General features: G+C 43.9%; 1 protein-coding gene across 1 annotated transcript in view; it reads right to left on the reverse strand.

Moving 5' to 3' along the window:
- The window catches only part of LOC116891124 (phospholipid-transporting ATPase FetA), a 110,060-nt gene that overhangs the window by 7,328 nt on the left and 87,390 nt on the right, over positions 1-15,342 (reverse strand). The window contains exons 16-22 of the mRNA XM_032891849.1: positions 15,102-15,264; positions 13,181-13,369; positions 11,682-11,797; positions 8,244-8,408; positions 2,161-2,272; positions 855-960; positions 325-472 (exon numbers count right to left, since the gene is read on the reverse strand). Of these exons, the coding sequence (XP_032747740.1) occupies positions 325-472; positions 855-960; positions 2,161-2,272; positions 8,244-8,408; positions 11,682-11,797; positions 13,181-13,369; positions 15,102-15,264 (999 nt within the window). The remainder of the gene's footprint in view (positions 1-324; positions 473-854; positions 961-2,160; positions 2,273-8,243; positions 8,409-11,681; positions 11,798-13,180; positions 13,370-15,101; positions 15,265-15,342) is intronic.

Below are 15,342 nucleotides of genomic sequence, written 5' to 3' on the forward strand. Positions count from 1 at the left end.
CAATGGGAAATTATCACTGGGTCAAAACAGTCAGTGGGTCATTAGGCCAAGTGACTTTTGAAGGGCTGTGTTCTCCATATCTGTCCCTTTCCCCTGAGTAGCAAGCCATGTTAGTAGAGAAAAACTCAAATAAAGAATAAAGAAGGAATTTTCTTGGCTTCTCTTTCTTATACTCCTGCCTAGAGAAGCCTGGGGAAAGATGGCGTTCAGGGGAGTAGGGTAACCCATAAAATAGGGAAGGGGTAAGATCTCCCTGACTGGGCTGGATCTAGGGATAGAGTGAGTTGGAATAAGGAAACAGAGTTGTAGCTTTGTGTTGCCCACCAGACTGCAGCCACTGATGACCAAGCCGTAGCTGCCATTGGGCACCTCGTCAACTGCTTTGAAAGGCATCTTGGACTTCCTGGCAAGGTAGATGTTTATGGGGTCTGATTCCAACAGAGACTCAGGTTTCATCTTCTTCCTTGCTGTCCTGGAAGCCAAAACTGTATGGTCAGAGTCTCAACCGAAGCCCTACAACTTAGGAAGAAAAAAACCACATCCAAGGGAAGAGTGGACAGGGCGGGCCCTAGGCTCCTAGAGAGCAGCAGCCGCCTGTGCGGGGGCCTCCCGAGGCCTCTGCTGCCCTGGGTTACCGCTAGCTGGCCACGCTCACACTTCTCCGCCCGCCCACCCGCCTGCACTCCGAGTTCTTTAGACCAAATGCTTCTTTAGAAATTATCTCAACTATTTTGGGTGTTTCACTCATTCCCCTTTGCCATTTCTTCTCTGTGCCTCCTGTGGAGGGGGCCACATCTGGGGGAAAAGGGAGTGGGAAGCTTCAGTCCCGACTGCAGCTACTTTCCTGTGTGTACCTGAGTTCTTCCAGAACAGTCTCCCTATCTGTGCCTTCCACCATGAACACCGCATCCATTTCATCCTTGAATATCCTACAGGAGTAGGCGATGTTCACAGCAGTCTCTACAGAAAAGGGAATATGGGTCTCGTTTTGACTATACTTACCATGCAAGTTACTTGGGCAGGAATAGCAGGCCCAGAGCCACTTGGCCACGTTTGCCTTGGACAGTTAAAATGCAGGGTGTTTTTTTTTTTTCCATGAACTGTGATAAACTGTAGTCAAACACTAACAGGTGAGTGTCTGCTTGGCTTTGCCTTACGGGTTGCATATGAAGAGCAGAGAGGTTGCCCAGGCTTAGTCTTCTCTAAGAAGCCTCTTTGTGAGGGTGTATGAGTGTGCCATAGCACATGTGTGGAGGTCAGAGGACAACTTGCAAGAGTGTGTGGGTCCCAGGTAGTCAGAGTTTTAGTGACAGACACCCTTACCCTCTGGGTTATCTTGCTGGCCTGTGGATGTGTTGTGTTTTGTTTTTGAAGAGTGCTGTTCCTATTTCTGTACTACATTTTATGAGAATAGAGAAATGCTCAAGTTATATCATTTCTTTATATTAAGAAATCTGGAATTTAGAATAAATTAATACTAAAGAAAAAAATTAATGTCCAAATCCTGGTTACAAACATGGTGATAATTCAGAAAAGAAATATATTTTTTTCCCAGAAATTTCTTCCTGGAAGTCCTAGAAGGATTCATAGGACTGTGCATAAGCAAATGTGCTGTGAGCAGGAAAACAGCCCAAGCTGGGAGTAGGAATTCAGCTCGGGGGAGACATAGGAAGATACTGGTAACAATAGAGGGGATAAAGGTGTGTTGGTAGCAATGGATTATTTAGGTCCTTGAAGGCCAACAGGGATTTTACATCACGAAGTCACTGTGGGTCCCTGGACAAAGGGTGACATGGAGTTAGTGTGTGTGAGGAAGATTAAATTGATGGCTGTATAGATTAAGCTGATGGAGGTAGGCTATGGTGAATTAGTAGGACAAGAAGGGGAGAGAAGACAGGAGCGGGCAGCAGCTGAACAAGTGTGGCAGCAGTCAGGATTTCTAGATGATAAGGGGGCATGTGTTAAGAACAGGCCTTGGGGACAACAGAAAGGGTCTATTAAAGACAGTGTTATAAAGTAAATGACAAATTATGTACAAAAGTGGAAAGGAAGACAGGCGTCAGCTTAGGCCTTGGTCAGAGGTATATCTGTCAAGCAAAGAAGGAAAGAGATGTCCACCAGGGCAGGAAGAGGGCTGTCTGGGATGGCACTGTCCTTTACCTTGCTTATCACCGGTCAGAACCCACATTTTAATTTTGGCTTTGTTCAGGGTGACAATTGTCTCAGGTACTCCGCTCTGAAGCTTGTCTTCTATGGCTGTGGCCCCTAGTAACTTCAGACAGGAGACATGGGCAAGTGAGGTCAAGGATGAGAGCTTCAACACTAAGAGCTACCTAGAGACGTGTGGGCCTCAGTGCTCTGAGCTCCCTGTCCTGGCACGAAGACCCCGCCTGGAGGGAAGACTCAGCATGCTCTGCCCCTGACACATACAGCTGTTTGTTTTTTTTAGACAAGGTCTTTAAAAGGCAGCTCTGGCTGTCCCAGAACTCACTCTGTAGCCCAGGAAGACCTTGAACTCACAGAGATCTACCTACTACTACTTCCCCAGTGCTGGGACTAAAGGCATGCACCACTATGCTGAGCAAAACCCAGTTTTTAAACCTCACCCTCATCATCGCTGGCTTCCCAGCACCTAATGTGCTGAACCGTAGAAGAGAGGTTTCCAGGTCCCTTCAACCCTACAAGAGTTTGAGTGTGCTTTATGTTTTGATTCTACTGAGACCATCTGAAACTTCTGGAACTTTCCACCTCTCTGGAGTGGAGCACTTACAAGAGTGCTGGTCTAACACTGGGCCTGTTTATAGTAATCCCAAGGAGCTGACATGGGGATGAGCCCTACAGCTAAGCTGAGACACTGGGAGACAGGCAAGCTGCTAAGTGATTTCTGCTAGGTCTTCAGAAGGGCAGACAGGAAGGAGAGCTGAGATCTCTACTATCTTTTGCTGTCAGTAACTTATCTTTTTACAGTAGAACTAGCCTGATCAGTCTTGTAACACACACACACACACACACACACACACACACACACACAGACACACACACACACACAGACACACACAGACACACACACCCATACACCCCTACGTTTTAGGGTCTTTTTAACTTCTTTTCTTATGCCCATAATCCACCCACCAGCACATTCTTTTTTTTTAAGCTCTGTACCCCATTTTTCCATCTTTATTAACTTGAGTATTTCTTATTTACATTTCGAGGTTATTCCCCTTCCCAGTTTCCGGCCAACATCTCCCTAACCCTCCCCTCCCTTCTATATGGGTGTTCCCCTCCCCATCCTCCCCCATTATCACCCTCCCCAACAAACACGTTCACTGGGGTTCAGTCTTGGCAGGACCAAGGGCTTCCCTTCCACTGGTGCTCTTATCCTAGGATATTCATTGCTACCTATGAGGTCAGAGTCCAGGGTCAGTCCATGTATAGTCTTTAGGTAGTGGCTTAGTCCCTGGAAGCTCTGGTTGCTTGGCATTGTTGTTCATATGGGGTCTCGAGCCTCTTTAAGCTCTTCCAGTCCTTTCTCTGATTCTTTCAATGGGGGTCCCGTTCTTAGTTCAGTGGTTTGCTGCTGGCATTCACCTCTGTATTTGCTGTATTCTGACTGTGTCTCTCAGTAGAGATCTACATCCAGTTCCTGTTGGCCTGCACTTCTTTGCTTCATCCATCTTGTCTAATTGGGTGGCTATATATGTATGGGCCACATGTGGGGCAGGCTCTGAATGGGTGTTCCTTCTGCCTCTGTTCTAAACTTTGCCTCCCTATTCCTTCCCAAGGGTATCCTTGTTCCCCTTTTAAAGAAGGAGTGAAGCATTCACATTTTGGTCATCCTTCTTGAGTTTCATGTGTTCTGTGCATCTAGGGTCATTCAAGCATTTGGGCTAATAGCCACTTATCAGTGAGTGCATACCATGTGTTTTTGTGTGATTGGGTTACCTCACTCAGGATGATATTTTCCAGTTCCATCCATTTGCCTATGAATTTCATAAAGTCATTTTTTTTTTTTTTTTGGAGCTGGGGACCAAACCCAGGACCTTGCGCTTGCTAGGCAAGCGCTCTACCACTGAGCTAAATCCCCAACCCTGTCATTGTTTTTGATAGCTGAGTAATATTCCATTGTGTAGCTGTACCACATTTTCTGTATCCATTCCTCTGTTGAAGGGCATCTGGGTTCTTTCTAGCTTCTGGCTATTATAAATAAGGTGGCTATGAACATAGTGGAGCACGTGTCTTTGTTATATGTTGGAGCATCTTTTGGGTATATGCCCAAGAGAGGTATAGCTGGGTCCTCAAGTAGTTCAATGTCCAATTTTCTGAGGAACCTCCTGACTTATTTCCAGAATGGTTGTACCAGTCTGCAATCCCACCAACAATGGAGGAGTGTTCCTCTTTCTCCGCATCCTCGCCAGCATTTGCTGTCACCTGAGTTTTTGATCTTAGCCATTCTCACTGGTGTGAGGTGAAATCTCAGGATTGTTTTGATTTGCATTTCCCTTATGACTAAAGATGTTGAACATTTCTTTAGGTGTTTCTCAGCCATTCGGCATTCCTCAGCTTTGAATTCTTTGTTTAGCTCTGAACCCCATTTTTTTAATAGGGTTATTTGTCTCCCTGTGGTCTAACTTCTTGAGTTCTTTGTATATTTTGGATATAAGCCCTCTATCTGTTGTAGGATTGGTAAAGATCTTTTCCCAATCTGTTGGTTGCTGTTTTGTCCTAACCACAGTGTCCTTTGCCTTACAGAAGCTTTGCAGTTTTATGAGATCCCATTTGTTGATTCTTGATCTTAGAGCATAAGCCATTGGTGTTTTGTTCAGGAAATGTTCTCCAGTGCCCATGTGTTCGAGATGCTGCCCTAGTTTTTCTTCTATTAGTTTGAGTGTATCTGGTTTGATGTGGAGGTCCTTGATCCACTTGGACTTAAGTTTTGTACAGGGTGATAAGCATGGATCGATCTGCATTCTTGTACATGTTGACCTCCAGTTGAACCAGCACCATTTGCTGAAAATGCTATCTTTTTTCCATTGGATGGTTTTGGCTCCTTTGTCAAAAATCAAGTGCCCATAGGTGTGTGGGTTCATTTCTGGGTCTTTAATTCTATTCCATTGGTCTATCTGTCTGTCTCTGTACCAATACCAGGCAGTTTTTATCACTATTGCTCTGTAATACTGCTTGAGTTCAGGGATAGTGATTCCCCCAGAAGTCCTTTTATTGTTGAGGATAGTTTTAGCTATCCTGGGTTTTTTGTTATTCCAGATGAATTTGCAAATTGCTCTGTCTAACTCTCTGAAGAATTGGATTGGTATTTTGATGGGGATTGCATTGAACCTGTAGATCGTTTTTGGTAAAATGGCCATTTTTACTATATTAATCCTGCCAATCCATGAGCACGGGAGATCTTTTTTCCATCTTCTGAGGTCTTCTTCAATTTCTTTCTTCAGAGGCTTGAAGTTCTTATCATGCATATCTTTCACTTGCTTGGTTAAAGTCACACCGAGGTATTTTATATTATTTGGGACTATTATGAAGGGTGTTGTTTCCCTAATTTCTTTCTCGGCTTGTTTCTCTTTTGTGTAGAGGAAGGCTACTGATTTATTTGAGTTAATTTTATACCCAGCCACTATGCTGAATGTGTTTATCAGCTTTAGTAGTTCTCTGGCGGAACTTTTGGGATCACTTAAATATACTATCATATCATCTGCAAATAGTGATATTTTGACTTCTTCTTTTCCAATCTGTATCCCTTTGATCTCCTTTTGTTGTCTGATTGCTCTGGCTAGAACTTCAAGAACTATATTGAATAAGTAGGGAGAGAGTGGGCAGCCTTGTCTAGTCCCTGATTTAAGTGGGATTACTTCAAGTTTCTCTCCATTTAGTTTAATGTTAGCTACTGGTTTGCTGTATATGGCTTTTACTATGTTTAGGTATGGGCCTTGAATTCCTATTCTTTCCAGGACTTTTATCATGAAGGGGTGTTGAATTTTGTCAAATGCTTTTTCAGCATCTAATGAAATGATCATGTGGTTTTGTATGTTCAGTTTGTTTTATAATGGATTACATTGATGGTTTTCCGTATATTAAAGCATCCCTGCATGCCTGGGATGAAGCCTACTTGATCATGGTGGATGACTGTTTTGATGTGCTCTTGGATTCAGTTTGCCAGAATTTTATTGAGTATTTTTATGTCGATATTCATAAGGGAAATTGGTCTGAAGTTCTCTTTCTTTGTTGGGTCTTTGTGTGGTTTAGGTATAAGAGTAATTGTGGCTTCATAGAAGGAATTCGGTAGCGCTCCATCTGTTTCAATCTTGTGGAATAGTTTGGATAGTATTGGTATGAGGTCTTCTATGAAGGTCTGATAGAATTCTGCACTGAACCCATCTGGACCTGGGCTCTTTTTGGTTGGGAGACCTTTAATGACTGCTTCTATTTCCTTAGGAGTTATGGGGTTGTTTATATTATCTGTTCCTGATTTAACTTCGGTACCTGGTATCTGTCTAGGAAATTGTCCGTTTCCTGCAGATTTTCAAGTTTTGTTGAATATAGACTTTTGTAGTAGGATCTGATGATTTTTGGAATTTCCTCTGATTCTGTAGTTATGTCTCCCTTTTCATTTCTGATTTTGTTAATTTGGACACACTCTCTGTGTCCTCTCGTTAGTCTGGCTAAGGGTTTATCTATCTTGTTGATTTTCTCAAAGAACCAACTTTTTGGTTCTGTTGATTCTTCTATGGTCCTTTTTTTTCTACTTGGTTGATTTCAGCTCTGAGTTTGATTATTTCCTGCCTTCTACTCCTCCTGGGTGTATTTGCTTCTTTTTGTTCTAGAGCTTTTAGGTGTGCAGTCAAGCTGCTGATATATGCTCTCTCCTGTTTCTTTCTGCAGGCACTCAGAGCTATGAGTTTTCCTCTTAGCACAGCTTTCATTGTGTCCCATAAGTTTGGGTATGTTGTACCTTCATTTTCATTAAATTCTAAGAAGTCTTTAATTTCTTTTTTATTTCTTCCTTGACCAGGTTATCATTGAGTAGAGAGCATTGTTCAACTTCCACGGGATATGTGGACGTTCTTCCTTTATTGTTATTGAAGACCAGCTTTAGCCCGTCCACCAGCACATTCTACTGACACTCTCTTTAAGAGAATGAAGTGCTGCACTCTTGTGTGCCCTTCTCCTTGGTAGCTGCTCTGCGCAGTGTACACAGTGGAGACTGCAGAAGCCGTTACATCACTTCTCCTACTGAACCCTCCTGTGGCTTCCTGCCCTCACCTGGCCCCTGAGGACGCTCACCTTCTCTGCCTCAGGGCCCTACTTCTGCCCCCTTCACTTACTCTGTCCCAGCTGATTCCACCTTTAACTACTAACAGGTTAAGCCTGTCCCTGCTCAGGTCTGCTTTATTGCCATTACAGTACGTGAGGAGCTGTTTGCACAGCTACACAGCTAGAGAGCTGCTTGGCCTGTCTGTCATCTTCCTGAGGATTCTCTCAGATGTCTTCCTCATGGTGCAGACTAGCTGCTTTGTGTAAGATGTAAGATACATACTTACATACATACATACATACATACATACATACGTACCCCACACACATATCTTTTTGCTCATTTTTTTCTACTGGTATATAGGACACAGTAGATCATAGGCAGCCCCTGATAAATATATTGAATGAGTGAGTAAGTTATTTTGGTCTTGATTATGACAGTAATTCATTCTGAATTATTGAATCTGTGTATTCGGATCTTCTTTGCTTCTGGATTAACTCCTCCTTCCCTCCCTTTCTTCCTTTCCAATTCCTTTCTTCCTTTATTTTGAGACAGAATTTTGATCTTGCTATGTAGCTGAGGGCAAGCCTGAAGTTCCAATCCTCCTGCCTCCCCCTCCCAAGTGCCGCAATTATAGGTACATGCTCCCATACCCAGTTTCATGCCATGCTCAGGTTGGAACCCAGGGCTTCGTGTGTGCTGGGCTAGCACTCTACCAACTATGCTCACTCCAGCCTCAGAGTATGTCATTTCTTTTAGCCGATTTAGGGGCTAAGAAGGACTTTAAAAAAAAAAAATAAACCCACTACTGGGCGTGCCCAGTCAGTCTGGATTTCTGAACTTAGTCTCCCAGGCACAAAAGTTTGGAGTTTTCTTGCTGAGCCTGCCTGCCTTCTCCCTGGTCCTGTGGCGGCCCTGTTTAGAGCCTGCTCAGTCCACTAACTGCCATCCCCACCATCTCTGCCTTCTTCATACTCACCAATAAGTCTCTTTCAATCTCTTCGTAGACCAGAGCTAGTTTTTTTTCCCGATTTTCTAAAGTCAGCCAGGCTTCGCCATGCTTTTTAATCCATGTCTGGAAAAATGCCTTATCCAGCTCCCGGTAGGCCACCATGAGGGTGCGAAGGCCTTCGCTGGCAAAGTCCTGGAAGATGAAGATGCGTGACAAATCTGAGCTAGGTAAGACTGAGATAAGGGGCGGGCACACTGACTCCATAGGCCCCTCTGCCTGTGAGCTAGGCTTTCCTGCTTAGTGCCGTGGGGCTAGTCTTGTACTTTCTAAGCACTGTCCCATGGAAGTCAGTGGGGGAAGCGGTATGGGAGACTGAGACAGGCACATCCTGAGTTCAAGGCCAGCCGAGGCTATATAATGAGACTGTATTTCCAAAGTCAAAACCAAACGAGGTGGAAAATGCCCTCAGAAAGAAAGTTCTTAGCTATAGTTTACCTAGCATTTGTTAGGTGACTCGGGGAAAGAGCAAGTCTTCTAGGTTTCTTTTTCCTAAGATTTGGGTGACAATGTGCCCCTTACCCAGAGGAGGTGACTATGGAGGGAAAGTGGGGAGAGTGGTACACTAAGGAGGGGTTTGTTGTAAGGTGATGATACATAAAAGCCGTTCCTACTTTGTGCAAATGCACACCCCTTGACCTCTCGTGGACAGCGGACACTTAGGCAGTACATGCTTGCAGTCTGTCTGCATCTTACTGTCCAGTTGAGAGGCTATAGACAGCTCTCTTGAATGAGTTGGTTTGTGTTTATTCCCTGGCCACAGATGTATCTTAGCCATAGGTAGCCATGCTGCAGGAGTAGATACCCTTGGCCATAGGGAGGCCTGGGTGAGGACGCAGGTGCTGGCGGAGAGAGCAGAACTCATCTGTTTGAGGAGCGATCAAAAGCGGATTTTATGTACTAAGACCTTAAAACCAACAATAATTCTACATTAGCACTGCTAGAGTAAAGTGAGTGAGAACGCATTGGCTTTAGGAGATCAGAGGAAACATAGATTTGATTTTATTCCCTGTATAACTTCCCAGCTGGTGTTAGCTCCAGGCATAAACAATTTAAGGTAACACACATAGGGATTCCATATCTTAAGCGTTTGTCCTGTTGGGCCAGAGAAGAGCTCAGGAGACAGCAGAAGGAATGGGTAGCAGCAGAAGCTGGTTCTCCATTTGATACAGTTTAAAGGACAACACAGCGATGGATTAATTAATCCATCTGACAAACTTTACAGAACCTACTAACATCTCTCATCCCTACTTGTACGGTTTTCTTTCCTCTTAGCATGGGGCAAACCATGGCCCAGTGCCCAAGTCTCCTGTGGCCCATTTCTATGTGACCTGTTTTCTGATCCCTGTTTTAGTGGATGGGAGCTGTACTCCTGTGTGTTACAGTTTGACTTGCCATCAGTGGTTTTAGTGTAGCTATGTCCCATTATAAGTGACAGCTAAAGCTGGCATCAGGAAACGTGTCAAAATAGTTTCCTATTTCAAACCAGGTCAGAAATAGTTTTTATGAGCATCCGTTGAGGCCAGACTCGGGAAATGCTCTCTGGGAAGGTACCTTAGGTAAGAGAGCAGGAAGTAAGAAACCACTGAGGCCTGCACAGTAAGAGGGGGAAGTGCTGTCCTGTGGGGCACAAACTGACTTCTTAAAACTTGATGTGGGCTGGCAGGATGGGTCTGTGGGTGAAGGCATTTGCTAAACCTGACGAGTTAGAGCCCCAGGACCCAAACACAGACAATTCATCTTTAAGACCTAATATATAATTCACATGCTATAAATTCACTGTTTTAAAACACACAATTCAGTTTAGAATCCACCAGACTGCTCACTATTATCTAATGCCAACATGTGCATAGCCTCCTGCCAACAAGTCCATGTCTATCTATCCATCCACACCCCCCCGCCCCGTACTTCCGAGAACGGCTGTGGAAGTTGGTTCTATCCTTCTGCCGTGTGGGCCCTGTCTCTGATCATCAGGTTTTATCTGCTGAGCTTTCTTGCTCAGTGGCTTTGGAAGCCACATCAGGAAATGCTATCTCTCACGTCTGTCACATAGCATGTGACAAGGTTTATCTACTGCACTATGCACCACATCCCCCTTTATTACCAAACATTGCTTTGCAGACAAAAAAAGCACATTTTATTTATTATCTGCTGATGGACATTTGGGTTACTCTAGACACTTTGCAGCCGTGAATCATCTGCTGTGAACATTCATGCATTATTTTTCTTTGATGTGTTTTCATTTCTCTGGAAACAGAATTCGGAATGGAATTTCTCTATGCTTAATTTTGTGAGGAAATGCCTGTACCATTTTTACCTACTTATCAGCAATGTATGAAGGCTCCATTTTCTACATCTAGATGACATGTATTATGGTCTGGTCATCTGGTTGGAACCAAAATGGTATAGAGAAAAGCAGTATTTCATGTTTTTTTTTTTTAGAGATTTATTTATTTTATGTATATGCATAGACTGTAGCTATCTTCAGACATACTGTTTTTTAAAGAGATTTATTTATTTTATGTATGTGAGTTCACTGTAGCTGTCCTCAGACACACCAGAAGAGGGCGTCAGATCCCATTACAGATGGTTGTGAGCCACCATGTGGTTGCTGGGAATTGAACTCAGGACCTCTGGAAGAGCAGTCAGTGCTCTTAACCACTGAGCCATCTCTCCAGCCCCATTTCATGGTTTTTATTTGTATTTTCTAGTAACTAGTGATGTCAAGCATCTCTTCGTATGCTTCCTGGCTATTTGTTCTCTGACTTCCGGCTGTGTGTTAATGCTAGAAACATTAAAATCTACTTTATGGAATATTTTACTGATTTGTTCCTCCCTCCCTATCCAGTCCTTTGTATCTTTCCTTAAACTGCTAGCCTTTTACATACAACATGTAGCAGTTAGGAATCTCTGAGTTCAGTGATCTTGTTTCCCTTTCTTAGGACAGCAAGCTGAGGCCACTCTCTTTTTTTTATATGATACACCCCAAATGCTAGTTGGTGGAAGTAGGGTAAGACAGAGGAGGAAGGCTCCCTTGGGGGTTGGATACCAGAGGGAGGTATCAAATGCCCTGGGGCTTGCTTTCCCCCTCTACCCTAATGGGAACATGTCTTGTAGAGTAGGGCTTCCATATCAACAGACCATATTCTGAAGGAAATACCAGATCTAAGAGTCATGGTATTATTCTGATCACTCTTCCACAGACAGGATCCTTGTTAGACCTCTAGGGTCTTGTCCCACATAAGTCTTGGACACAGAAGTTGGAAATGTGGTCAGTGAGACTATAGTTTTAGTGTTTGGCCAACGCACACCCATATAGAAACACCCTACAATAGGGGCATTTCTGGCCATGTGTCCAGAGGTGGAGAACCACCCACGACTTCTATCTGTTGTCACTGTAACACTTACATCTAACTGGTCCATGGTCACAACGCTGAGGGCTGCACAAGACGGATGCAGTAGTTCATAGATGATGGTGTCTGCTCCCTTGCAGAACAACATGACCCGATCTTCAGGTGTCCGAACTAAAGTTGAGCAAATTAATCAAAGTAACCACGCAGGCCAACTGTTAAGATTTTTTTTTTTTTTTTTTTTTTTGGTTTCCTGAGGAACTTCAGGAGCCTGTTCCCCATAACATTTGTTTCTGTGCTACCTTTGGAGGCTAAGAACGTGGTGGAGACATGTCTGGTAACAATTCTTCTGTAGGTTCCATATTCCTCCATGGAGGATTCTGATGCAGAGTATTATTTAGTTGCTTTTGTTTTGCTTTGTGAGATAGTCTCACGACTATCTGAGGCTGGGCTTGGAACTTGCTATGGAGTCTGGGGTGGTCTGGAACTCATGATCCTCTCTCTCTCTCTCTCTCTCTCTCTCTCTCTCTCTCTCTCTCTCTCTGTCTCTCAACCAACAGGATTGCAGGTATGTATGACCCCACCCTGTCAAATTTGAATTCTTAGTCTCAAGGCTCAGACCAAAACTAGGACCAAGGATGGCCTTTTTCAGTCTGAGTCTAAACCCATGTTAAAGAGCAGACGGCATGGATTCCCACTGTGTGTCTCCAGTATCCTAGGGATGGGAGACAGCCCTGTGCAGAAACTGAATCCAAAGCATCTGCATAGGTGCTGTTTTCATGTAGCGTGTCTATACCTTGCTATATGCCTTCATCTTTAGACTTCTAATACTGCCAAATATAATGAAAATGTAATCTTTGTGTGTGTTTATATTAAGAACGAATCCCAGTGATTCACAAATATTCTACCCCTGAGCTACATCCCTGTAAGTCACTGTAACCCTTCCTTAGAGAATAATAACAAACATAAACATTTACACATGCTTGGAACATACATAACTTTGATTTGGGCCCTGGGTATTGAAACCAGGGCCTTGTGAATACTGAGCACGTCCTTCACAACTGAGCTAGATACTCAGGCCACACACGACTATGTAGATAAAAAAGTTTTTATCTACAGTTGGCTGAATCCAAGGGTAAAGAGAGCTATATTATTTTCTCCCATCTCTTATATCATGTTCAGGATTTGTAAATTCATTTTTGTCCTTACTTGGACTGGAGGGTGCTGGTAAGTGACTGACAGAAATACTAGAGAAAGGACATAGCACTTGGTAGTAAGCCCCTATTTATGTATAGGAGATGAGAGATAAAGTGTATAAAGAGATGAGAGATAAAGGAGTATATAGAGATGAGAGATAAAGTATATATAGAAATGAGAGATAAAGGAGTATTAAAAAGATGAGAGATTAAAGTATATATATATATTTGAGGCAAACATCTGCGAGAAGTCCTGTGAGTGGGAGAAGGAATCTGTGTGAGGATGAAACAGAAGGTCAACAAGCGAATGTATGCAAAGGACAGAGGAGAGAAGACTGGCTGACTTGGAGGGAGCACCCACCAATAACAGACATCCTCTTGCGCTCATTGCTGAAGTCCAAAATAGCCAGCAGACGGTAAACTCGGACTCTCCCCATTTCGATCACTGTGATGGTCTCAGGTGTGCGGGAGTGGAACACAAAGCCAAAGTTCCTAGAAGCCGTAACCAGGGCACCTTCATCTGGTGACTGAGCCTGGTACACCAGCTCACCTGACAGGAGAGAGAACGGCAACAGAACCTACAGAGATGAGCAACGTAAGTCCACCCTTGAAACCATATTTCAAGTGGCTGACATAAAGGAGCCCAGAAGGTGACATAATTCTTCAAAACTTCCTAACATGCTGAGCCCTAAAGGGCCAGGCTATGTAGACCATGCAAGACTATTTTTCTTTCCAATCTCTCCAACTGATTTCACAATCTTCAGTTGGTCTGACAGCACCACATGGTGTATGTAGCATACACAAGCAGAACAGGCGGCTACTCTCAAACTGTAGTGGGTGAGGGTGGTTGAAGGAGTGGTCCCTGGGTCCCACTCAAATAGACTGAGTCCAGAGTAACAAATCATGGTGGATGAAAGCTGAGTGGAATACTGCTCTGTAAGGTAGTAAGATCGATGATTTAGTAAGTAATACAGAAGATTTATGAGTGCGCCCCTTTGGCTCACCCTGAGATGAGCCAAACTATTCAATTAGGCTTTCTCCACTGACCGCTCAGAAGCTACGCTTAGCTTCTCTAAGACGATTATAACTGAGGTGCCGGATTATTTTCTGAAGGCCATTTGCTTTTTAAGAAGGCATCACCAGAGACTTATCTTCGTGCAGAAGGTAGGTGAACACAATTTTAAGTCAGACTTGGATGTACCTGCTGAACAGCAAACACTGCCCCTTCTGCTTGCTGGGGTGGCAGTCCCAGTGAGGCACGATGGGGTTGGCAGGGCCAGGGGACATGAGATTTGGGGTCTTATCTATCTCTGTCCTTCTCACTGTAAGATTTAGGTAAGTTACTTGATCTCTTTTTAGCTTTAGTTTCCTCAGTAAAACTGGGGGTCTTTTTTTCCCTGTCTGCCTGCCTCAGAAGATGCGGTAAGGATTATGGATGATAAACACAGAAGCGACTGTAAAACTGTGAAGTGACACACAAACACAGCGTTACTGGGAATAGTAACTGTACTGACTTGAGAGAATATGATTCATTTGGAAGCCTAAAGACTTGGTTGTAAGAATTCATAGGGCTGGAGAGATGGCTCAGCAGCTAAGAACATGAGCTGTTCTTCCAGAAGACCCTGGTTCAATTCCCAGCACCCACTTGGTGGCTTACAACCACTTGTACTCACAGTTCCAGGGGACCGATGTCCTCTTTTGACCTCTACAAACACCAGGCATGTAAGTGACACACAGACACGCATGAAGGCAAAACATGCATATACTTAAAATAATATTAACAACAAGTAAAAACATTAAAAACTTAACAATGAATAAACAGTCATTTTTCATTTGTTATTATAAAAATAGTTTGGGTGGGGGTTGGGGATTTAGCTTAGTGGTAGAGCGCTTGCCTAGCAAGCGCAAGGCCCTGGGTTCGATCCCCAGCTCTGAAAAAAAGAAAAAAAAATAGTTTGGGTGAATTAATGGATGACTGCCATATTTGGTTACTAAAGAAACTAAGACATGTGGTGTCACTTATATTGTAAGGGACAAGAAGACAACTCAGTCCTCAAGGAAGCCTTGACAAAGGCAGTGGGACCGACGCCATGGATCCGTTATTCAGTGACTGACTCTTTCCCTAAACCAGGAGGCTATTCTCTACTCAATGCTTACAGTGTTCAGCACCCCACAGCTGGGCAGTGCTTTCCTGGTCAAACTGTTCCAATCCTTTCACACCACCCACTTTCAACCAGGCCTGACGTGGGAACACCGTGTCCATCCATGAGGCCCCTGCCCACCTTCCACCTTCTCTTCTGACATCACCGTGTGGCACAGCGAGAGGCAGAGGAAGAACAAGTAGACCAGTGGGTCTTCACTCTTTACCGCTTCCACCAAAGTCTTGTCGTAGAATGAAAACTTAGGGTCAGCTAGGCGGTTGTAAGAGAAGTCCACCTTGTTACTCTGGAACATAAAGGCCAGAACAAGGCTCTCAGCCACAGGTGCACATTTTCTAGACTGTCACATTGGGTGGCTTCTGGA

The sequence above is a fragment of the Rattus rattus genome, chromosome 1 (assembly GCF_011064425.1).
Source record: "Rattus rattus isolate New Zealand chromosome 1, Rrattus_CSIRO_v1, whole genome shotgun sequence".
Lineage (NCBI taxonomy): Eukaryota > Metazoa > Chordata > Mammalia > Rodentia > Muridae > Rattus > Rattus rattus.